This window comes from Pseudophryne corroboree, chromosome 5 (genome assembly GCF_028390025.1).
Source record: "Pseudophryne corroboree isolate aPseCor3 chromosome 5, aPseCor3.hap2, whole genome shotgun sequence".
In the NCBI taxonomy this organism is placed as follows: domain Eukaryota; kingdom Metazoa; phylum Chordata; class Amphibia; order Anura; family Myobatrachidae; genus Pseudophryne; species Pseudophryne corroboree.
In genome coordinates, this window is record NC_086448.1 from 777,842,026 (window position 1) to 777,865,343 (window position 23,318).

Below are 23,318 nucleotides of genomic sequence, written 5' to 3' on the forward strand. Positions count from 1 at the left end.
ATAGTCCCAGGGCTATATATGTGATAAACTACCCCTGCCAGAATCCATGAAAAAAGCGGGAGAAAAGTCCACCGAAAAAGGGGCGGGGCTATCTCCCTCAGCACACTGGCGCCATTTTTTCTTCACAGTGCAGCTGGAAGACAGCTCCCCAGGCTCTCCCCTGTAGTTTTCAGGCTCAAAGGGTTAAAAAGAGAGGGGGGCACCAAATTTAGGCGCAATATGTGTATACAAGCAGCTATTGGGGGGGAAAAAATCACTCAGTTATAGTGTTAATCCCTGCATTATATAGCGCTCTGCTGTGTGCTGGCATACTCTCTCTCTGTCTCCCCAAATGACTTTGTGGGGTCCTGTCCTCAGTCAGAGCATTCCCTGTGTGTGTGCGGTGTGTCGGTACGGCTGTGTCGACATGTTGGATGAGGACGGTTACGTGGAGGCGGAGCAGAGGCCGATAAATTGGATGTCGCCCCCTGTGGGGCCGACACATTTATGACATTAACCCAAGTACCACATAAAAGGGGTTTTATGTTTGGGGAGAAAAAGCAGCCAGTGTTTTGTTCCCCCATCAGATAAGTGAATGAAGTGTGTAAAGAAGCGTGGGTTCCCCTGATAAGAAACTGGTAATTTCTAAAAAGTTACTGCTGGCGTACCCTTTCCCGCCAGAGGATAGGTCACGTTGGGAGATATCCCCTAGGGTGGATAAGGCGCTCACACGTTTGTCAAAAAAGGTGGCACTGCCGTCTTAGGATACGGCCACTTTGAAGGAGCCTGCTGATAAAAAGCAGGAGGCTATCCTGAAGTCTGTATATACACACTCAGGTACTATACTGAGACCTGCAATTGCCTCAGCATGAATAGTGCTGCTGCAGCGTGGTCTGATACCCTGTCAGATAATATTAATACCCTAGACAGGGATAATATTTTGCTAACATAGAGCATTTTAAAGACGTCGTCTTATATATGAGGGATGCACAGAGGGATATTTGCCGGCTGGCATCCAGAATTAATGCAATGTCCATTCTGCCAGGAGGGTATTAGAGACCCGGCAGTGGACAGGTGATGCTGACTTTAAAAGGCACATGGAGATTCTGCCTTATAAGGGTGAGCAATTGTTTGGGGATGGTCTCTGGGACCTCGTATCCACAGCAACAGCTGGGAAGAAAAAAATTTACCTCAGGTTTCCTCACAGCCTAAGAAAGCACCGTATTTTCAGGTACAGTCCTTTCGGCTTCAGAACAGCAAGTGGGTCAAAGGCGCTTCCTTTCTGCACAGAGACAAGGGAAGAAGGAAAAAGCTGCACCAGACAGCCAGTTCCCAGGATCAAAAATCTTCTCCCGCTTCCTCTGAGTTCACCGCATGACGCTGGGGCTTCACAGGTGGAGACAGGTGCGGTGGGGGCGCGTCTCGGGAACTTCCAGTGGGCTTGCCCACAGGTGGATCCCTAGGTTCTGCAAGTAGTTTCACAGGGATACAAGCTGGAGTTCGAGGCGACTCCCCCTCGCCGTTACGTCACATCAGCCTGCCTGCTGCCCTCGGAGAAAGGGAGGTAGTACTGGCGGCAATTCACAAGCTGTACTTCCAGCAGGTGAAATCAAGGTACCCCTCCTTCAACAAGGCCGGGGTTACTATTCCAAAATGTTTGTGGTACCGAAACCAGACGGTTCGGTGAGACCCATTCTAAAATTGAAATCCTTGAACAATTATATACGAAGGTTCAAGTTCAAAATGGAATCGCTCAGGGCGATTAGTGCAAGCCTGGAGAATTTCATGGTATCACTGGACATCAAGGATGCTTACCTGCATGTCCCTATTTACCCTCCTCACCAGGATTGTCATTACCAATTCCAGACGTTGCCGTTGGTCTATCCCCGGCACCGAGGGTATTTACCAAGGTAATGGCCGAAATAATTATCCCGTACTTGGACGATCTCCTTATAAAGGCGAGGTCCAGGGAGCAGTTGTTCGTCGGAGTAGCACTATCTCGGGAAGTGCTACAACAGCACGGTTGGATTCTGAATATTCCAAAGTCGCAGCTGGTTCCTACGACGCGTCTACTGTTCCTGGGTATGGTTCAGGACACAGAACAAGAAAAAAGGGTTTCTCCCGGAGGAGAAGTCCAAGGAGTTGTCGTCTCTAGACAGAGACCTCCTAATACAAATACAGGTGTCGGTGCATCAATGCACGCGAGCCCTGGGAAAGATGGTAGCTTCTTACGAAGAAATTCCATTCGCCAGGTCCCATGCAAGGATCTTCCAGTGGGATCTGTTGGACAAGTGGTCCGGGTCGCATCTTCAGATGCGTCGGCGGATAACCCTGTCTCCAAGGGCCAGGCTGTCGCTGTTGTGGTGGCTGCAGAGTGCTCATCTTCTAGAGGGCCGCAGATTCGGCATACAGGACTGGGTCCTGGTGACCACGGATGCCAGCCTTCAAGGCTGGGGGGCAGTCACACAGGGAAGAAACTTCCAACGACTATGGACAAGTCAGGAGACTTCCCTACACAAAAATATTCTGGAACTAAGGGCCATTTACAATGCCCTAAGTCAGGCTAGACCCCTGCTTCAACACCGGCCGGTGCTGATCCAGTCAGACAACATCACGGCGGACGCTCATGTAAACCGACAGGGCGGCACAAGAAGCAGGATGGCGATGGCAGAAGCCACAAGGATTCTCCGATGGGCGGAAAATCATGTGTTAGCACTGTCAGCAGTGTTCATTCCCGGAGTGGATAACTGGGAAGCAGACTTTCTCAGCAGACACGACCTCCACCCGGGAGAGTGGGGACTTCATCCAGAAGTCTTCCAAATGATGGTACACCGTTGGGAAAGGCCACAGGTGGACATGATGGCGTCCCGCCTCAACAAAAAGCTAAAAAGATATTGCGCCAGGTCAAGGGACCCTCAGGCGATAGCTGTGGACGCTCTGGTAACACCGTGGGTGTACCAGTCGGTGGATGTGTTCCCTTCTCTGCCTCTCATACCCAGGGTAATGAGAATAATAAGAAGGAGAGGAGTAAGAACTATACTCATTGTTCTGGATTGGCCAAGAAGAGCTTGGTACCCAGAACTCCAAGAAATGATCTCAGAGGACCCATGGCCTCTGCCGCTCAGACAGGACCTGCTGCAACAGGGGGCCTGTTTGTTCCAAGACGTACCGCAGCTGCATTTGACGGCATGGCGGTTGAACGCCGGATCCTGAAGGAAAAGGGCATTCCGGAGGAAGTTATTCCTACGCTAATTAAAGCTAGGAAAGAAGTGAACGCAAACCATTATCACCGCATATGGCGGAAATATGTTGCGTGCTGTGAGGCCAGGAAGGCCCCAACGGAGGAATTTCAGCTAGGTCGATTTCTGCACTTCCTACAGTCAGGAGTGACTATGGGCCTAAAATTGGGTTCCATTAAGGTCCAGATTTTGGCTCTATCGATTTTCTTCCAAAATAGAACTGACTTCACTGCCTGAAGTTCAGACTTTTGTTAAGGGAGTGCTGCATAGTCAGCCCCCGTTTGTGCCTCCAGTGGCACCATGGGATCTCAACGTGGTGTTGGATTTCCTGAAGTCGCATTGGGTTGAGCCACTTAAATCCGTGGAGCTAAAATACCTCACGTGGAAAGTGGTCATGCTGTTGGCCTTGGCGTCGGCCAGGCGTGTATCAGAATTAGCGGCTTTATCATGCAAAAGCCCTTATCAAATTTTTTTATATGGATAGGGCGGAATTGAGGACTCGTTCCCAATTCCTTCCTAAGGTGGTATAATTTTTTCATGTGAACCAACCTATTGTGGTGCCTGCGGCTACTGGGGACTTGGAGGATTCCAAGTTACTGGACGTAGTCAGGTCCCTGAAAAATATATGTTTCCAGGACGGCTGGAGTCAGGAAAACTGACTCGCTATTTATCCTGTATGCACCCAACAAGCTGGGTGCTCCTGCTTCTAAGCAGACTATTGCTCGCTGGATCTGTAGCACGATTCAACTTGCACATTCTGCGGCTGGACTGCTGCACCCTAATTCTGTAAAAGCCCATTCCACGAGGAAAGTGGGCTCTTCTTGGGCGGCTGCCCGAGGGGTCTCGGCTTTACAAATTTGCCGAGCTGTTACTTGGTCGGGTTCAAACACTTTTGCAAGAGTCTACAAGTTTGATACCCTGGCTGAGGAGGACCTAGAGTTTGCTAATTCGGTGCTGCAGAGTCATCCGCACTCTCCCGCCCGTTTGGGAGCTTTGGTATAATCCCCATGGTCCTTACGGAGTCCCAGCATCCACTTCGGACGTCAGAGAAAATAAGATTTTATTCACCGGTAAATCTATTTCTCGTAGTCCGTAGTGGATGCTGGGCGCCCATCCCAAGTGCGGATTGTCTGCAATACTTGTATATAGTTTTCTCTGACGTCCTAGTGGATGCTGGGAACTCCGTAAGGACCATGGGGAATAGCGGCTCCGCAGGAGACTGGGCACAAAAAGAAAAGCTTTAGGACTACCTGGTGTGCACTGGCTCCTCCCCCTATGACCCTCCTCCAAGCCTCAGTTAGATTTTTGTGCCCGACCGAGCTGGGTGCAATCTAGGAGGCTCTCCTGAGCTTCTTAGGAAAAGTTAGTTTTAGGTTTTTTATTTTCAGTGAGACCTGCTGGCAACAGGCTCACTGCATCGTGGGACTAAGGGGAGAAGAAGCGAACCTGCCTGCTTGCAGCCAGCTTGGGCTTCTTAGGCTACTGGACACCATTAGCTCCAGAGGGACCGTACACAGGCCCAGCCTCGGAGTCCGGTCCCAGAGCCGCGCCGCCGGCCCCCTTACAGAGCCAGAAGCAAGAAGAGGTCCAGAAAATCGGCGGCAGAAGACATCAGTCTTCACCAAGGTAGCGCACAGCACTGCAGCTGTGCGCCATTGCTCCTCATGCACCACACACTCTGGTCACTGATGGGTGCAGGGCGCTGGGGGGGGGCGCCCTGAGCAGCAATATAAACACCTTGGCTGGCTAAATGACATCACATATAACCCCCAGGGCTATATGGATGTATATTAACCCCTGCCAGATTCCGGAAAAAAAGCGGGAGAAAAGTCCGCCGAGAAGGGGGCGGAGCCTATCTCCTCAGCACACTGGCGCCATTTTCCCTCACAGCTCCGCTGGAAGGACGTCTCCCTGACTCTCCCCTGCAGTCCTGCACTACAGAAAAGGGTAAAACAAGAAGGGGGGGCACTAATTAGGCGCAGTATAATATACACAGCAGCTATAAAGGGAAAAACACTCTGTTGGTGTTATCCCAACATATATATAGCGCTCTGGTGTGTGCTGGCATACTCTCCCTCTGTCTCCCCAAAGGGCTAGTGGGGTCCTGTCCTCTATCAGAGCATTCCCTGTGTGTGTGCTGTGTGTCGGTACGCTGTGTCGACATGTATGAAGAGGAAAATGATGTGGAGGCGGAGCAATTGCCTGTACTGGTGATGTCACCCCCTAGGGAGTCGACACCTGAGTGGATGAGCTTATGGAAGGATTTACGTGAAAGTGTCAGCTCTTTACAAAAGACAGTTGATGACATGAGACAGCCGGCTACTCAGCTGGTGCCTGTCCAGGCGTCTCAAAGACCATCAGGGGCTCTAAAACGCCCGCTACCTCAGATGGTAGATACAGACGCCGACACGGATACTGACTCCAGTGTCGACGATGAAGAGACGAATGTGACTTCCAGTAGGGCCACACGTTACATGATTGAGGCAATGAAAAATGTTTTACACATTTCTGATAGTACAAGTACCACTAAAAAGGGTATTATGTTTGGTGAGAAAAAACTACCTGTAGTTTTTCCTGCTTCTGAGGAATTAAATGAAGTGTGTGATGAAGCGTGGGTTTCTCCCGATAAAAGACTGATAATTCCTAAAAAGTTATTGGCATCATACCCCTTCCCGCCAGAGGATAGGGCACGTTGGGAAACACCTCCTAGGGTGGATAAAGCGCTCACACGCTTGTCAAAACAGGTGGCACTACCGTCTCCGGATACGGCCGCCCTTAAGGATCCTGCTGACAGAAAGCAGGAGAATATCCTAAAATGTATATACACTCACACGGGTGTTATCCTGCAACCAGCAATCGCCTCAGCCTGGATGTGCAGTGCTGGGGTGGCTTGGTCGGATTCCCTGACTGAAAATATTGATACCCTGGATAGGGACACTATATTACTGACTATAGAGCATTTAAAAGATGCGTTTTTATATATGCGTGATGCACAGAGGGATATTTGCCGACTGGCATCAAGAGTAAGTGCGCTGTCCATATCTGCCAGAAGAGGGTTATGGACGCGGCAGTGGTCAGGTGATGCTGATTCCAAAAGGCATATGGAAGTATTGCCTTATAAAGGGGAGGAGTTATTTGGGGTAGGTCTATCGGACCTGGTATCCACGGCAACTGCTGGGAAATCCACATTTTTACCCCAGGTAGCCTCTCAACATAAAAAGACGCCGTATTATCAGGCGCAGTCCTTTCGGCCCCATAAGGGCAAGCGGGCGAAAGGCTCCTCATTTCTGCCCCGTGGCAGAGGGAGAGGAAAAAGGCTGCAGCAAACAGCCAGTTCCCAGGAACAGAAGCCCTCTCCCGCTTCTGCCAAGTCCTCAGCATGACGCTGGGGCTCTACAAGCGGACTCAGGCACGGTGGGGGCCCGTCTCAAGAATTTCAGCGCGCAGTGGGCTCACTCACAAGTGGATCCCTGGATCCTTCAAGTGGTATCTCAGGGGTACAAATTGGAATTCGAGGCGTCTCCCCCTCGCCGTTTCCTAAAGTCTGCCTTACCGACGTCTCCCTCCGACAGGGAGGCGGTATTGGAAGCCATTCACAAGCTGTATTCACAGCAGGTGATAATCAAGGTACCCCTCCTGCAACAGGGAAAGGGGTATTATTCCACGCTGTTTGTGGTACCGAAGCCGGATGGCTCGGTGAGACCTATTCTAAATCTAAAATCTTTGAACACTTACATACAGAGGTTCAAATTCAAGATGGAGTCACTCAGAGCGGTGATCGCGAACCTGGAAGAAGGGGATTATATGGTGTCTCTGGACATCAAGGATGCTTACCTCCATGTCCCAATTTACCCTTCTCACCAAGGGTACCTCAGGTTTGTGGTACAGAACTGCCACTATCAGTTTCAGACGCTGCCGTTTGGATTGTCCACGGCGCCCCGGGTCTTTACCAAAGTAATGGCCGAAATGATGATACTCCTTCGAAGAAAGGGAGTTTTAATTATCCCTTACTTGGACGATCTCCTGATAAGGGCAAGATCCAAGGAACAGTTGGTAGTCGGAGTAGCACTGTCTCAAGTAGTGCTGCGGCAGCACGGTTGGATTCTCAATATCCCAAAATTGCAGCTGATCCCGACGACACGTCTTCTATTCCTAGGGATGATCCTGGACACAGTCCAGAAAAAGGTGTTTCTCCCGGAAGAGAAAGCCAGAGAGTTATCCGAGCTAGTCAGAAACCTCCTAAAACCAGGCCAAGTATCAGTGCACCAATGCACAAGGGTCCTGGGAAAAATGGTAGCTTCCTACGAAGCAATCCCATTCGGCAGATTCCAAGCAAGAACATTCCAGTGGGACCTGCTGGACAAATGATCCGGATCGCATCTTCAGATGCATCAGCGAATAACCCTGTCCCCAAGGACAAGGGTGTCTCTCCTGTGGTGGTTGCAGAGTGCTCATCTTCTAGAGGGCCGCAGATTCGGCATTCAGGACTGGGTTCTGGTGACCACGGATGCCAGCCTGCGAGGCTGGGGAGCAGTCACACAGGGAAGAAACTTCCAGGGCTTGTGGTCAAGCCTGGAGACATCACTTCACATAAATATCCTGGAGTTAAGAGCCATTTACAATGCTCTAAGCTAAGCAAGACCTCTGCTTCAAGGTCAGCCGGTGCTGATCCAGTCGGACAACATCACGGCAGTCGCCCATGTAAACAGGCAGGGCGGCACAAGAAGCAGGAGGGCAATGGCAGAAGCTGCAAGGATTCTTCGCTGGGCGGAAAATCATGTGATAGCACTGTCGGCAGTGTTCATTCTGGGAGTGGACAACTGGGAAGCAGACTTCCTCAGCAGGCACGACCTCCACCCGGGAGAGTGGGGACTTCACCCAGAAGTCTTCCACATGATGATAAACCGTTGGGAAAAACCAAAGGTGGACATGATGGCGTCCCGCCTCAACAAAAAACTGGACAGGTATTGCGCCAGGTCAAGGGACCCTCAAGCAATAGCTGTGGACGCTCTGGTAACACCGTGGGTGTACCAGTCGGTGTATGTGTTCCCTCCTCTGCCTCTCATACCCAAGGTGCTGAGAATTATACGGCGGGGAGGTGTAAGAACTATTCTCGTGGCTCCGGATTGGCCAAGAAGGACTTGGTACCCGGAACTTCAAGAGATGCTCACAGAGGACCCGTGGCCTCTACCTCTGAGAAGGGACCTGCTCCAGCAGGGACCCTGTCTGTTCCAAGACTTACCGCGGCTGCGTTTGACGGCATGGCGGTTGAACGCCGGATCCTAAAGGAAAAAGGCATTCCAGACGAAGTCCTCCCTACTTTGATAAAAGCCAGAAAGGAGGTAACCGCAAAGCATTATCATCGCATCTGGCGGAAATATGTTGCGTGGTGCGAGGCCAAAAAGGCCCCGACGGAGGAATTTCAACTGGGTCGATTCCTGCATTTCCTGCAAGCAGGAGTGTCTATGGGCCTAAAGTTAGGATCCATTAAGGTCCAGATTTCGGCCCTGTCGATTTTCTTTCAGAGAGAACTGACTTCAGTGCCTGAAGTCCAGACGTTTGTTAAGGGAGTGCTACATATACAGCCTCCTTTTGTGCCTCCAGTGGCACCCTGGGATCTGAATGTTGTTTTGGATTTCCTAAAATCACATTGGTTTGAACCACTCAACACTGTGGAATTAAAATATCTCACATGGAAAGTGGTCATGTTGTTGGCCCTGGCTTCAGCCAGGCGTGTGTCCGAATTGGCGGCTTTATCCTGTAAAAGCCCTTACCTGATTTTTCATACGGACAGGGCAGAATTGAGGACTCGTCCTCAATTTCTCCCAAAGGTGGTTTCAGCGTTTCATCTGAACCAGCCTATTGTGGTACCTGCGGCTACTAAGAACTTGGAGGACTCCAAGTTGCTGGACGTTGTCAGGGCCCTAAAAATATGTTTCCAGGACGGCTGGAGTCAGAAAATCTGACTCGCTATTTATCCTGTACGCACCCAACAAGCTGGGTGCTCCTGCTTCTAAGCAGACTATTGCTCGCTGGATTTGTAATACAATTCAGCTTGCGCATTCTGTGGCAGGCCTGCCACAGCCAAAATCTGTAAAAGCCCACTCCACAAGGAAGGTGGGCTCATCTTGGGCGGCTGCCCGAGGGGTCTCGGCTTTACAACTCTGCCGAGCTGCTAATTAGTCAGGGTCAAATACTTTTGTAAAATTTTACAAATTTGACACTCTGGCTGAGGAGGACCTGGAGTTTTCTCACTCGGTGCTGCAGAGTCATCCGCACTCTCCCGCCAGTTTGGGAGCTTTGGTATAATCCCCATGGTCCTTACGGAGTTCCCAGCATCCACTAGGACGTCAGAGAAAATAAGAATTTACTTACCGATAATTCTATTTCTCGTAGTCCGTAGTGGATGCTGGGCGCCCATCCCAAGTGCGGATTATCTGCAATACTTGTACATAGTTATTGTTAACAAATCGGGTTATTGTTGTTGTGAGCCATCTATCCAGAGGCTCCTCTGTTATCATGCTGTTAACTGGGTTCATATCACAGGTTGTACGGTGTAATTGGTGTGGCTGGTATGAGTCTTACCCGGGATTCAAAAATTCTTCCTTATTGTGTACGCTCGTCCGGGCACAGTATCCTAACTGAGGCTTGGAGGAGGGTCATAGGGGGAGGAGCCAGTGCACACCAGGTAGTCCTAAAGCTTTTCTTTTTGTGCCCAGTCTCCTGCGGAGCCGCTATTCCCCATGGTCCTTACGGAGTTCCCAGCATCCACTACGGACTACGAGAAATAGAATTATCGGTAAGTAAATTCTTATTATTGCCTAACTAAAGGGTTATTGTTGAGCCATCTGTTGAGAGGCTCAGTTGTATTTCATACTGTTAACTGGGTATAGTATCACGAGTTATACGGTGTGATTGGTGTGGCTGGTATGAGTCTTACCTGGGATTCAAAATCCTTCCTTATTGTGTCAGCTCTTCCGGGCACAGTATCCTAACTGAGGTCTGGAGGAGGGTCATAGTGGGAGGAGCCAGTGCACACCAGGTAGTCCTAAAGCTTTCTTTAGTTGTGCCCAGTCTCCTGCGGAGCCGCTATTCCCCATGGTCCTTACGGAGTCCCAGCATCCACTACGGACTACGAGAAATAGATTTACCGGTGAGTAAAATCTTATTTTCTCTTACGTCCTAGAGGATGCTGGGGACTCCGTAAGGACCATGGGGATTATACCAAAGCTCCAGACCGGGCGGGAGAGTGCGGATGACTCTGCAGCACCGATTGAGCAAACATGAGGTCCTCCTCAGCCAAGGTATCAAACTTGTATAATTTAGCAAAAGTGTTTGAACCCGACCAAGTAGCAGCTCGGCAAAGTTGTAATGCCGAGACCCCTCGGGCAGCCGCCCAAGAAGAGCCCACCTTCCTAGTGGAATGGGCCTTTTCCGAATTTGGTACCGGCAATCCAGCCGTAGAATGAGCCTGCTGAATCGTGTTGCAGATCCAGCGGGCAATAGTCTGCTTAGAAGCAGGGGCGCCAACCTTGTTGGCTGCATACAGGACAAACAGTGCCTCTGTTTTCCTAACCCGAGCCCTCCTGGCTACATAAACTTTTAAGGCCCTGACTACATCAAGAGACTTGGAATCCTCCAAGTCCCCCGTAGCCACAGGCACCACAATAGGTTGGTTCATATGAAACGATGAAACCACCTTAGGCAGAAATTGAGGACGAGTCCTCAACTCTGCTCTATCCACATGGAAAATCAGATAGGGGCTTTTGTGAGACAAAGCCGCCAATTCGGACACCCGCCTCGCAGATGCCAAGGCTAACCACATGACCACTTTCCAAGTGAGAAATTTTAACTCGACTGTTTGAAGAGGTTCAAACCAGTGTGACTTAAGGAACTGTAACACCACGTTAAGGTCCCATGGTGCCACTGGGGGCACAAAAGGAGTCTTGATGTGCAGCACTCCCTTTACAAAAGTCTGGACTTCTGGGAGAGAAGCCAATTCCTTCTGAAAGAATATTGACAGGGCCGAAATCTGTACCTTAATAGAGCCTAACTTTAGGCCCATGTCCACTCCTGTCTGCAGAAAGTGGAGAAAACAGCCCAGGGGAAAATCTTCCGTAGGAGCATTCCTGGCTTCACAACAAGATACATATTTCCTCTAGATACGGTGATAATGTTTCGCCGTCACCTCCAATGAGTATTGTCTGGACTCTTTTTCGTCTTATGATTCTCAGTATTTTTGAGATGAGTGGAAGAGGAGGGAAGACATAGACCGACGGAAACATCCATGGTGTCACCAGGGCGTCTACCGCTACTGCCCGAGGGTCCCTTGACCTGGAACAATACCTCCGAAGTTTCTTGTTGAGGCGTGACGCCATCATGTCTATTTGAGGAAGCCCCCAACGACTTGTTATCTCCTGGTGGCTTCCGCCATTGCCACTCTGCTCCCTGTCCCGTCTTGGCGGTTTACATGAGCCACTGCTGTAACGTTGTGTGATTGAATTAGAACAGGTAGGTCGCGAAGAAGAGTCTCCGCTTGTCGTTGTATATGGCCCTTAATTCCAGCACGTTGATGTGTAGACAAGCCTCCTGGCTCGACCACAGTCCCGGAAAATTTCTTCCTTGTGTGATTGCTCCCCATCCTCGGAGGCTCGTGTCCGTGGTTACCAGTACCCAGTCTTGAATGCCGAACCTGCGACCCTCTAGAAGGTGAGCACTTTGCAGCCACCACAGGAGAGACACCCTGGCCCTAGGGGACAGGCTTATTTTCTGATGTATTTGTAGATGGGACCCCGACCATTTGTCCAGAAGGTCCCACTGAAATGTCCTCGCATGGAACCTGCCAAAGGGTATGGCCTCGTAGGCCGCCACCATTTTTCCCAGTACTCGAGTGCATTGATGAACTGACGCTCCTTTTTGCTGTAACAGGTCTCTGACCATGCTCTGGAGTTCCTGGGCTTTTTCCGTTGGTAGAAAAACCCTCTTCTTTTCCGTGTCCAGAATCATGCCTAAAAATGATAGCCGCGTCGTTGGAATCAACTGCGACTTTGGCAGATTTAGGATCCAGCTGTGTTGCTGCAGCACTCTCAGGGAGAGTGACACGCTTTTCAGCAACTGATCTCTCGATCTCGCTTTTATCAGGAGATCGTCAAAGTATGGGATAATTGTGACTCCTTGCCTGCGTAGGAGCACCATCATTTCCGCCATTACCTTGGTGAAAATCCTCGGGGCCGTGGACAGCCCAAACGGCAACGTCTGAAACTGGTAATGACAGTCCTGTACAGCGAATCTCAGGTACGCCTGATGAGGAGGATAAATGGGGATATGAAGGTATGCATCCTTTATGTCTAGTGACACCATAAAATACCCCCCTTCCAGGCTGGAGATCACTGCCCGGAGAGATTCCATCTTGAATTTGAACTTTTTTAGATACAGGTTTAGGGATTTTAGATTCAGAATGGGTCTGACAGAGCCATCCGGTTTCGGGACCACAAATAGAGTTGAATAGTACCCCTTCCCCTGTTGCACTAGGGGAACCTTGATAATCACTTGCTGTTGACACAGCTTTTGTATCGCAGCTAAAACTATTTCCCTCTCTGGGGGAGAGGCTGGCAAAGCCGACTTGAAATATCGGCGAGGAGGCACGTCTTCGAATTCCAGTTTGTAGCCTTGGGATACAATTTCTATCGCCCAAGGATCCACATCTGACAGAACCCAGATCTGCCCCCACCGGCGCGGACTCCCGCAGTGGAGCCCCAGCGTCATGCGGTGGATCTTGTAGAAGCCGGGGAGGACTTCTGTTCCTGGGAACTAGCCGTAGCAGGCATTCTTTTCCCTCTACCCTTACCTCTGGCGAGAAAGGAAGTGCCCCGGCCCCTTCTGAACTTATGCGACCGAAAGGACTGCATCTGATATTGAGGTGTTTTCTTTTGCTGTGGGGGAACATAAGGCAAAAAAAGAAGATTTACCCGCGGTAGCTGTGGAAACCAGGTCCGCGAGGCCCTCCCCAAATAAAACCTCACCCTTGTAAGGCAAAGTTTCCATATGTCTCTTTGAATCGGCATGACCTGTCCATTGGCGGGTCCACAGGGCTCGCCTAGCAGAAATTGCCATGGCATTGGCTCTTGAACCCAACAGCCCAACGTCTCTCACAGCGTCTCTCATATATAACGCTGCGTCTTTTATGACCCAAGGTCAATAAAATGCTATCCTTATCTAGGGTGTCAATGTCAGATGACAAGTTATCTGCCCATGCTGCTATTGCGCTACATACCTATGCCGACGCTACTGCCGGTCTGAGCAAGGCCCCCGTATGTGTATAAATTGATTTTACGGTAGTCTACTGTCTGCGATCAGCAGGATCCTTGAGGGCTGCCGTGTCTGAAGACTGTAGCGCCACCTTTTTGGACAAGCGCGTCAAAGCCTTGTCCACCCTGGGCGAGGATTCCCACCGTAACCTGTCCTGTGTGGGGAGAGGATACGCCATAAGAACTCTCTTGGGAATCTGCAGTTTCTTGTCTGGAGTTTCCCAAGCTTTTTCAAATAAAGCGTTCAGCTCATGAGCTCCTCCAGACCTCAGTTAAAGAACTGTGCCCAAAGGAGACGGACAGTACAAGGAAAGGATTTTTGTTAATCTATGGGCAAGATACATACCAGCGTACAACTTGGAACATACGAACCAGTTAACAGTATGAAACAAAACAGCATCAGCCAGAGACTGATCAAAACTGTAACATAACCCTTATGTAAGCAATAACTATATACAAGTCTTGCAGAATTTAGTCCGCACTGGGACGGGCGCCCAGCATCCTCTATGGACTAGGAGAAAAAGATTTACCGGTGGGTTTAAAATCTTATTTTCTCTTACGTCCTAGAGGATGCTGGGGACTCCGTAAGGACCATGGGGATTATACCAAAGCTCCAGACCGGGCGGGAGAGTGTGGATGACTCTGCAGCACCGATTGAGCAAACATGAGGTCCTCCTCAGCCAAGGTATCAAACTTGTAGAATTTAGCAAAAGTGTTTGAACCCGACCAAGTAGCTGCTCGGCAAAGTTGTAATGCCGAGACCCCTCGGGCAGCCGCCCAAGAAGAGCCCACCTTCCTAGTGGAATGGGCCTTTTCCGAATTTGGTACCGGCAATCCAGCCGTAGAATGAGCCTGCTGAATCGTGTTACAGATCCAGCGAGCAATAGCCTTGTTGGCTGCATACAGGACAAACAGTGCCTCTGTTTTCCTAACCCGAGCCCTCCTGGCTACATAAACTTTTAAGGCCCTGACTACATCAAGAGACTTGGAATCCTCCAAGTCCCCCGTAGCCACAGGCACCACAATAGGTTGGTTCATATGAAACGATGAAACCACCTTAGGCAGAAATTGAGGACGAGTCCTCAACTCTGCTCTATCCACATGGAAAATCAGATAGGGGCTTTTGTGAGACAAAGCCGCCAATTCGGACACCCGCCTCGCAGATGCCAAGGCTAACCACATGACCACTTTCCAAGTGAGAAATTTTAACTCGACTGTTTGAAGAGGTTCAAACCAGTGTGACTTAAGGAACTGTAACACCACGTTAAGGTCCCATGGTGCCACTGGGGGCACAAAAGGAGTCTGGATGTGCAGCACTCCCTTTACAAAAGTCTGGACTTCTGGGAGAGAAGCCAATTCCTTCTGAAAGAATATTGACAGGGCCGAAATCTGTACTTAATAGAGCCTAACTTTAGGCCCATATCCACTCCTGTCTGCAGAAAGTGGAGAAAACGGCCCAGGTGAAAATCTTCCGTAGGAGCATTCTTGGCTTCACACCAAGATACATATTTCCTCTAGATACGGTGATAATGTTTCGCCGTCACCTCCTTACTAGCTTTTATCAGAGTAGGGATGACCTCCCCCGGAATACCTTTCCTAGCTAGGATTTGGCGTCAACCGCCATGCCGTCAAACGTAATCGCGGTAAGTCTTGGAACACGCAGGGCCCCTGCTGCAACAGGTCCTCCCTGGGAGGAAGAGGCCACTGATCTTCTGTGAGCATTTCCTGAAGATCTGAATACCAGGCCCTCCGAGGCCAATCCGGAACAATGAGTATTGTCTGGACTCTTTTTCGTCTTATGATTCTCAGTATTTTTGAGATGAGTGTATGTGTATAAATTGATTTTAAGGTAGTCTCCTGTCTGCGATCAGCAGGATCCTTGAGGGCTGCCGTGTCTGGAGACGGTAGCGCCACCTTTTTGGACAAGCGCGTCAAAGTTCAGCTCATGAGATGGGGGAAAGGTTACCTCAGGTTGCTTCTCCGTAAACATGCATACCCTCGTGTCAGGCACCGAGGGGTCCTCTGTGATATGCAAAACATATTTTATTGCAATAATCATATAATGAATACTTTTGGCCACCCTTGGGTGTAACCTCGCATCATCGTAGTCGACACTGGAGTCAGAATCTGTGTCGGTATCAGTGTCTGCTACCTGGGACAGGGGACGTTTATGAGACCCTGAAGGGCCTTGTGACACAGTCAAAGCCATGGATTGACTCCCTGCTTTTTCTCTGGACTCCGCTTTGTCCAATCTTTTATGTAATAAAGACACATTTCCATTTAAAACATTCCACATATCCATCCAATCAGGTGTGGACTGTGCCGACGGAGACACCACAATCATCTGCTCTACCTCCTCCTTAGACGAGCCTTCTGCTTTAGACATGCCGACACACACGTACAGACACCCCCACACACTCTGGGAGATATATATATAGATATAGATATATATAGAGAGAGAGAGATATAGATAGATATATATAGACAGTCCCCCAATAAGGCCCTTTGGAGAGACAGAGAGAGAGTATGCCAGCACACACCCAGCGCCACTGGAACAAAATCCCAGTCTGTACAGGGCTTTATATATCAATAATACACTCACTGCGCCAAATAAATGTGCCCCCCCCCCCTCCTTTTTGCCCTCTGTACTTGTGTTCAGCAGGGGAGAGTCCGGGGAGCAGCTTCTCTGCAGCGTGCTGTGGAGAAAATTGCGCTGGTTAGTGCCGGAGGATCAAGCTCCGCCCCCTCAACGGCGGGCTTCGGTCCCGCTCAAATTCTTTATACTGGCGGGGGTTTATTTAATATACTGCCTCCGCAGTATATATATGTCAGCCAGTGTCCCTTAAGGTTTATTATTGCTGCCCAGGGCGTCCCCCCTGCGCCCTGCACCCTGCACCCATACAGTGTCGTCAGTGTGTGTGAATGTGGGAGTAACGCTGCGCGGTACCTCAGTGAAGATCTGAAGTCTTCTGCCGCCTTTGAAGTCTTCTTTCTTCTTATACTCACCCGGCTTCTATCTTCCAGCTCTGTGAGGAGGAGGACGGCGGCGCGGCTCCGGGACGAACAGCGAGGATGAGACCTGCGTTCCAACCCTCTGGAGCTAATGGTGTCCAGTAGCCTAAGAAGCAGAACCTATCATTTAAGTAGGTCTGCTTCTCTCCCCTCAGTCCCACGATGCAGGGAGCCTGTTGCCAGCAGTGCTCCCTGAAAATAAAAAACCTAACAAAAGTCTTTTTCAGAAAACTCAGTAGAGCTCCCCTGCAGTGCATCCAGTCTCTTCTGGGCACAGGATCCAACTGAGGTCTGGAGGAGGGGCATAGAGGGAGGAGCCAATGCACACCCATCTAAAGTCTTTAGAGTGCCCATGTCTCCTGCGGAGCCCGTCTATACCCCATGGTCCTTACGGAGTCCCCAGCATCCTCTAGGACGTAAGAGAAAGTACTCTTTCTACTGACTATGGCATCAGCTAGAAGAGTATCAGATTTAGGAGCGCTGTCATCCTCTAGGACGTAAGAGAAAATATGATTTTAATTACCTACCGGTAAATCCTTTTCTCGTAGTCCGTAGAGGATGCTGGGCGCCCGCCCAGCGCTTCGTTGTCCTGCAGTGGTTCTCTGGTTCAGTACGACTTTGTTCTTAGTTAAGAACTGCCTTGTTACTTGGTTTAGTAATGTTTCAGCTGTTGCTGAGTTTCAAGCTAGTTTGCTTGGTTTGCCTTGTGTATGAGCTGGTGTGAATCTCGCCACTATCTGTGTATAATCCTTCTCTCGAAGATGTCCGTCTCCTAATGCACAGTTTCTAGACTGAGTCTGGTAGGACGGGCATAGAGGGAGGAGCCAACCCACACTCTCAAACTCTTAAAGTGCAGTGGCTCCTAGTGGACCCGTCTATACCCCATGGTACTAATATGGACTCCAGCATCCTCTACGGACTACGAGAAAAGGATTTACCAGTAGGTAATTAAAATCCTATATTAACGCAGTGGTCCTAAATAGTTTGTCCTATTAACAAACAAATTGTTGCGGTATTGGTAATCATTAAATTTAAGAGTCTGCGGAAGTGTCTGATGGGAAGTGTTAGCTGATATGGGGTGCTCCATGTTACAAGGAAGCCAATGCGTGACATAAATATATTGAAGTTTGTTGCATAGTGTTTCACTGAAATTCTGTGTCGCTGATTGCCACGTTAGAAAAAGGAGAGTTCTGCTCACAGAACCAGTAACGGGTAACGCAGGTCAGAGCAGAATCCCAGGAGCTCAGGTTTCCTGTGTTTTCTTCTCACCTGCGTTCCCAGGTTTACATGTGTCCTGTTCCATTTTATTGTTGCATTTATAAGCATAACCATTTATGAATAAATCCATTTATGTCACGTATTCTGCAGGTATCTGTCGCGACCAATCATTTTGTGTTCTGTAATAGACAAAGGATTTGTTATTAAAGTCAGTACTACCTTTCCTGTAAGGTTACCTGTAGGACAGTTCCTGGATATCTGTCCAGAATGTGCGAACACCTGACACGTTCTTTGTTCCATCTGGAACTGGCAAGAGAGAATGCTCTGCACAAGCTCTAATAAAGCAACTAAATGGCAGCTGATTAGAGTTGGTATAATGTTATTTAGGATATCTCATGTACTAGTTGTTTAGTCTTCCCACCTCACTGTCTGCATGGTAAATATCGCAGTAGGCTGCAGCCTGTTTGAAGAACATTTGGGAATTGAGTGTTTTCAGGATCAATCCAGCCTAATGGGTTTATGCATGTCCTGCAGTAATTATTCCTAAACAAATGACTGTGTATTGAGCGATCCATGGATTTCTCGCATGTGACGTCACATGGTAATTGCAAGAGGGGACATTGGGTTGAGCTATTTATTTCCTGTATCCCTTGTAATGACATCTGTGAATGTACTGTACGTGACGCTTATTCCTGAAAAAGAAATTCTCCTGTGTTTTCTTATCAATTTGCAAAATAAATACATGGAATCACTAGTTACGTAAAGGGTTATCCACGTTTATCCCTTCCCTCTTAATATAGCAAATCGGGAATCATCCATCCTCCTGAAAGACTCCTCTGTTATCCCAGCCTCTTCCCCGATACCCTTTGTTATCTCGGCCTCCTCCAAGACTCTTGTCTGCCAGCTCTCTACTGGTTGGCCTGTTTTCTACTCGGGGCGAGGATATATAAAGCGGGGGTTTCTGTAACTTGTGACAGTGTATCTGAGTAACTTTGAAATTGGCAAATGTTAACCTGTCGCTAATTCCATAGCAGCAGACCCTGACCACCTCCGCTGAGGAGGCCAGTACATTACAAGGAAGCAGTCACAGGCAGCGCCTCTTACTGGAGGCTATCCCTGGGCAGCTCCCCTCTCCCAGCAGCAGTGAGATGTGTGAAGTCACTTCTTGTTCGGTGCAGGGAAATGAAAGGATATAAGTAATCCTGGGACTCTCCGTGCTCTGCAGTCAATTTACACACAGCTTTTTTTCTTGTAGCCCAACTGCAAACAAAATCAAGATCAGAGACGCTCACAGACAGATCATGCTGCTAAATCACCCAGACAAAGGTAAGTATAGCACAGTGTCTTCTGTGTGTCACATATTTCTATACTGCAGGGAGGTGCACACAGGGGACATACAGCTGTATAATAATAATGGACTCGGGGAAATGGCCAAATCGTAATTCTCTGGGCATAATGGGTAATTAGCACTTTAAAGAAGGTCGTTTTTTTAAGGAATATTTCATTTTGTGAGGGTTAGTCGTGTGACGTGTTTTAAGGTGCTTATCTGATCCCCTTCATTGCTCTGATGCCCTGTAGCTAGATTTACTAAGCGGCAGCACATCTTGTAATTTCGAAACCAAGCCTAACCAACCCCACCCCCCACCCCCACCACCTCTCCCCGCAGCCTAAACCCAACCCTCCCCCCGCGGCTTACCTCTTCTGCAGTCCAGTGTGTACTCATTCGGCATCTTGGCTGTCGGGGATTCCAGCGCAGTGATGGTGAACCAAGTCAGGAAGTCGGTGTTGGCATTCCGAATAGTGTCAGGATTCCAGCATCAGTATTCTGACTAAACACACATTTACGAACGGATAATTTTTTGATGGTTATTTAAATGTTAGTAAATGTGCGTTTTAGCCCCTGAATCACAATATTGATTCAGATTGGTTTCCATCGGTTTAAAATTGTAAAAAAAAAAAAAAAAAAAATTTGTTTGCTAACCATACCCGCTGGGGTTCCGGTATGAAAGATAGATAGTGTCTAGTTAGACAGTCAATAGATAGACACCATATGTTAGATGGACATTAGGTCGACAGGGTCAAAGGGTCGACAGGGTCAAAGGGTCGACAGGGTCAAAGGGTCGACAGGGTCAAAGGGTCGACAGGGTCAAAGGGTCGACAGGGTCAAAGGGTCGACAGGTCAAAAGGTCGACACCATGTTTTTTTGCATTTTTCTGGTTTGTGTGGATAGTTTTGTCATCTGGGACCCCCAGTTGTAGAAAGGCATACCCTCGCGGGGCTCGCTTCGCTCGCCACGCTTCGGGCACGGTGGCTCGCTGCGCTCGCCACAAGGTTTATAACCAACTCTATGCCGACATGGATAGAGAAAGTATGAAATAATCCAAAAACATGTTACATTTAAAAAAAAACATTTGTCTATCTTTTTTATGTCGACCATTTTCATGTCGACCTTTTGACCATGTCGACCTTTTGACCATGTCGACCTTTTGACTTGTCGACCTTTTGACCTGTCGACCTTTTCCATATCGACCTTTTGACCCTGTCGACCTAATGTCCATCTAACATATGGTGTCTATCTATTGACTGTCTAACTAGACACTGTCTATCTATCAAATGGATAGGACCCGCTGGCCTCTTATTCCTGTATAAACCATCTGTGTTCTCTTTCTGTGTAGACCGATATCACTCCGTAGTGTCTTCTCTGTTTATTATTGCCCTGTGTTTGCATCTCTTGTGCCACTGTAACAGGTAGGTGTCTTTCTCTGTAGGTGGATCTCCGTATCTCGCAGCCAAGATTAATGAAGCAAAAGATATGATGGACGCTCAGGCAAAGAGAAAGAGCTGAACATTGGAGACTACATGAGAACTGTTTATAATTTTTACCTCAGTGTGATTTGGGTTTGCGGAAAATGATTGTCAATAAAGCCATGTTAATCGTCCATCTCTTTTCTTCGACGATCTGCCATGAGCCCGTTCCAAGGCCTCCTCAATCACAGGCTGGGTGTAACATCACGGAAGCAGATATTCCCCTCTGAGGAGCTGAGAATAAATTAATGTACAGTGTATTATTGAATCAAGCACCGTTCCGTGTCGCGTTAATTATACTGCCTCACATTACCAGTGGGAATAATGTCACTTCATGATGAGGCCGGAGAGACCTTGAGGAAAGAGTCCATTCCAAGCCTGTATGGCGTAAGATGGACTGTGAATATCATGTGTTTTTCTGCCGCCTTTTGAATGAGTCATTCTCTCTGTAAGGGGGAAAGAGTGAGATACATCTACTGGAGAATTGACTGATATTTATGCTGTTCACATCCCACTGACCAAACAGTATTAACCACACCAGTGCTGCCCGCCCAGCGGTCTGTTCAGTCAGGCAACTGTATAAAATGTCAGCCGATAAGCACATATTCTGCAGGCGTCCCTGTGTTGTGTTCTGTTGAAGGCTGCTGTAATAGCCCTTTATATTTATACTGTGGAAACAATGATTAGAGTTCCAGCAACAGATCTCATCATACATCGGAAATGTCTGAATGTACTTTGGGGAGAGTTTTCGATTTGGGGTAATGCAGAATTGAACACTAGTAGGCCATAATTACCCCCACATTGCTTGCACTGAGGAAAGAAATTCAGATATTAGCCGATGCCGTATGTTGAATTGTACGCATCTATGTGACGATCCATATGTTCGTTTTTGTAGCAGCCATCAATATTGGTGCACACATACCCCAGCTCGATCTCTGGTGCAAAAGACTCATCTGAAACAGAAGTATCTTCATGTATGGGTAACTGCATAGCCCTCAAGTCATGTGATACACCCTTATTACACGGTGCCAATGTTACGTCCCTGCAGCTGCCAGTAGAGAGAGGATTACGCGTGTACGAGTCGCCATCACCACTACTTGGCCCTGCAGCACGCGCAGGGTGAAAACACACAGGGTCCGTCCGCACTATGACGCGTCTGCTCCTGTGTATAAAATCAAACCACTTAATTACAGAAATAATGATATTTTATAAATGCAGTTCTTAGGCCAAACTCCAGGAATTAAAATTCAGAATAAAATCTATCATAATTTCTCTAACGTCCTAGAGGAGGCTGGGACTCCGTAAGGACCATGGGGATAGACGGGCTCCGCAGGAGACATGGGCACTTTAAGAAAGACTTTGACTCTGGGTGTGCACTGGCTCCTCCCTCTATGCCCCTCCTCCAGACCTCAGTTTGATACTGTGTCCAGTGGAGACTGGGTGCATTTCAGGAGCTCTCCTGAGTTTCCTGTAAAAACAGCATTTTAGTTAGGTTTTTTATTTTCAGGGAGCCTGCTGGCAACAGACTCCCTGCATCGAGGGACTGAGGAGAGAGAAACAGACCCACTTCTCTGAGTTTCAGGGCTCTGTTTCTTAGGCTACTGGACACCATTAGCTCCAGAGGGATCGGTACGCAGGTCTCACCCTTGCCGTCCGTCCCAGAGCCGCACCGCCGTCCTCTTCGCAGAGCCGGAAGATAGAAGCCTGGTGAGTATTGAGGATCAGACATCTGAGGCCGCAGAAGACACCTTGATCTTCATTGAGGTAACGCACAGCCCTGCAGCTGTGCGCCATTGCTCCCATTCACCTCACACACCTCGGTCACTGTAAGGGTGCAGGGCGCAGCGCCCTGGGCAGCAATATAAACCTCTACTATGGCAAATACACATATATACATGTACAGCTGGGCACTGTACATGTATATAAAGAGCCCCCGCCATGTTATTGGAAAATTTGAGCGGGAAAGAAGGCCGCCGCCGAGGGGGTGGGGCTTCTCCCTCAGCACTCACCAGCGACATTTTTCTCCACAGCACCGCTGAGAGGAAGCTCCCCGGACTCTCCCCTGCTTGACACACGGTGAAAGAAGGGTTTTAAAGTAGAGGGGGGGGGGCACATAATTGGCGCATATACATAACAAAAGCGCTACAGGGTAAACATACTGTGTTTTTTCCTGGCTCATATAGCGCTGGGGTGTGTGCTGGCATACTCTCTCTCTGTCTCTCCAAAGGGCCTGGTGGGGAACCTGTCTTCAGAAAATAGCTTCCCTGTGTGTGTGGTGTGTCGGTACGCGTGTGTCGACATGTCTGAGTTTGAAGGCTCACCTAAGGAAGAGGGGGAGTGTATGAATGTCAGGTCTCCGTCGGCAGTGCCGACACCTGACTGGATGGATATGTGGAATGTTTTAAGTGCTAATGTTAATTTATTGCACAAAAGATTAGACAAAGCTGAAGCTGGGGTACAGTCAGGGAGTCAACCCATGCCTGTTCCAATGTCGCCTAGACCTTCGGGGTCTCAGAAGCGCCCACTATCCCAAATAGTTGACACAGATACAGACACGGATTCAGACTCCAGTGTCGACTACGATGATGCAAAATTACAGCTAAAGGTGGCTAAATGTATTCGATATATGATTATCGCAATAAAAGATGTTTTGCATATCACTGAGAAACCCCCTGTTCCTGACACGAGGGTACACATGTATAAGGGAAAGAAACCTGAGGTCACCTTTCCCTCCTCACATGAGCTGAACGAATTATGC

At 48.8% G+C, this 23,318-nt stretch overlaps 1 protein-coding gene across 1 annotated transcript in view; it reads left to right on the forward strand.

Annotated features, from left to right (window-relative positions):
- DNAJC19 (DnaJ heat shock protein family (Hsp40) member C19) overlaps positions 1–20,694 on the forward strand; it is a 46,611-nt gene extending 25,917 nt beyond the window's left edge. Inside the window, exons 5-6 of the mRNA XM_063924325.1 lie at positions 19,011–19,081; positions 20,524–20,694. Of these exons, the coding sequence (XP_063780395.1) occupies positions 19,011–19,081; positions 20,524–20,600 (148 nt within the window). The 3' untranslated portion in view covers positions 20,601–20,694. The remainder of the gene's footprint in view (positions 1–19,010; positions 19,082–20,523) is intronic.
- The last annotated feature ends 2,624 nt before the right edge of the window (positions 20,695–23,318 follow it).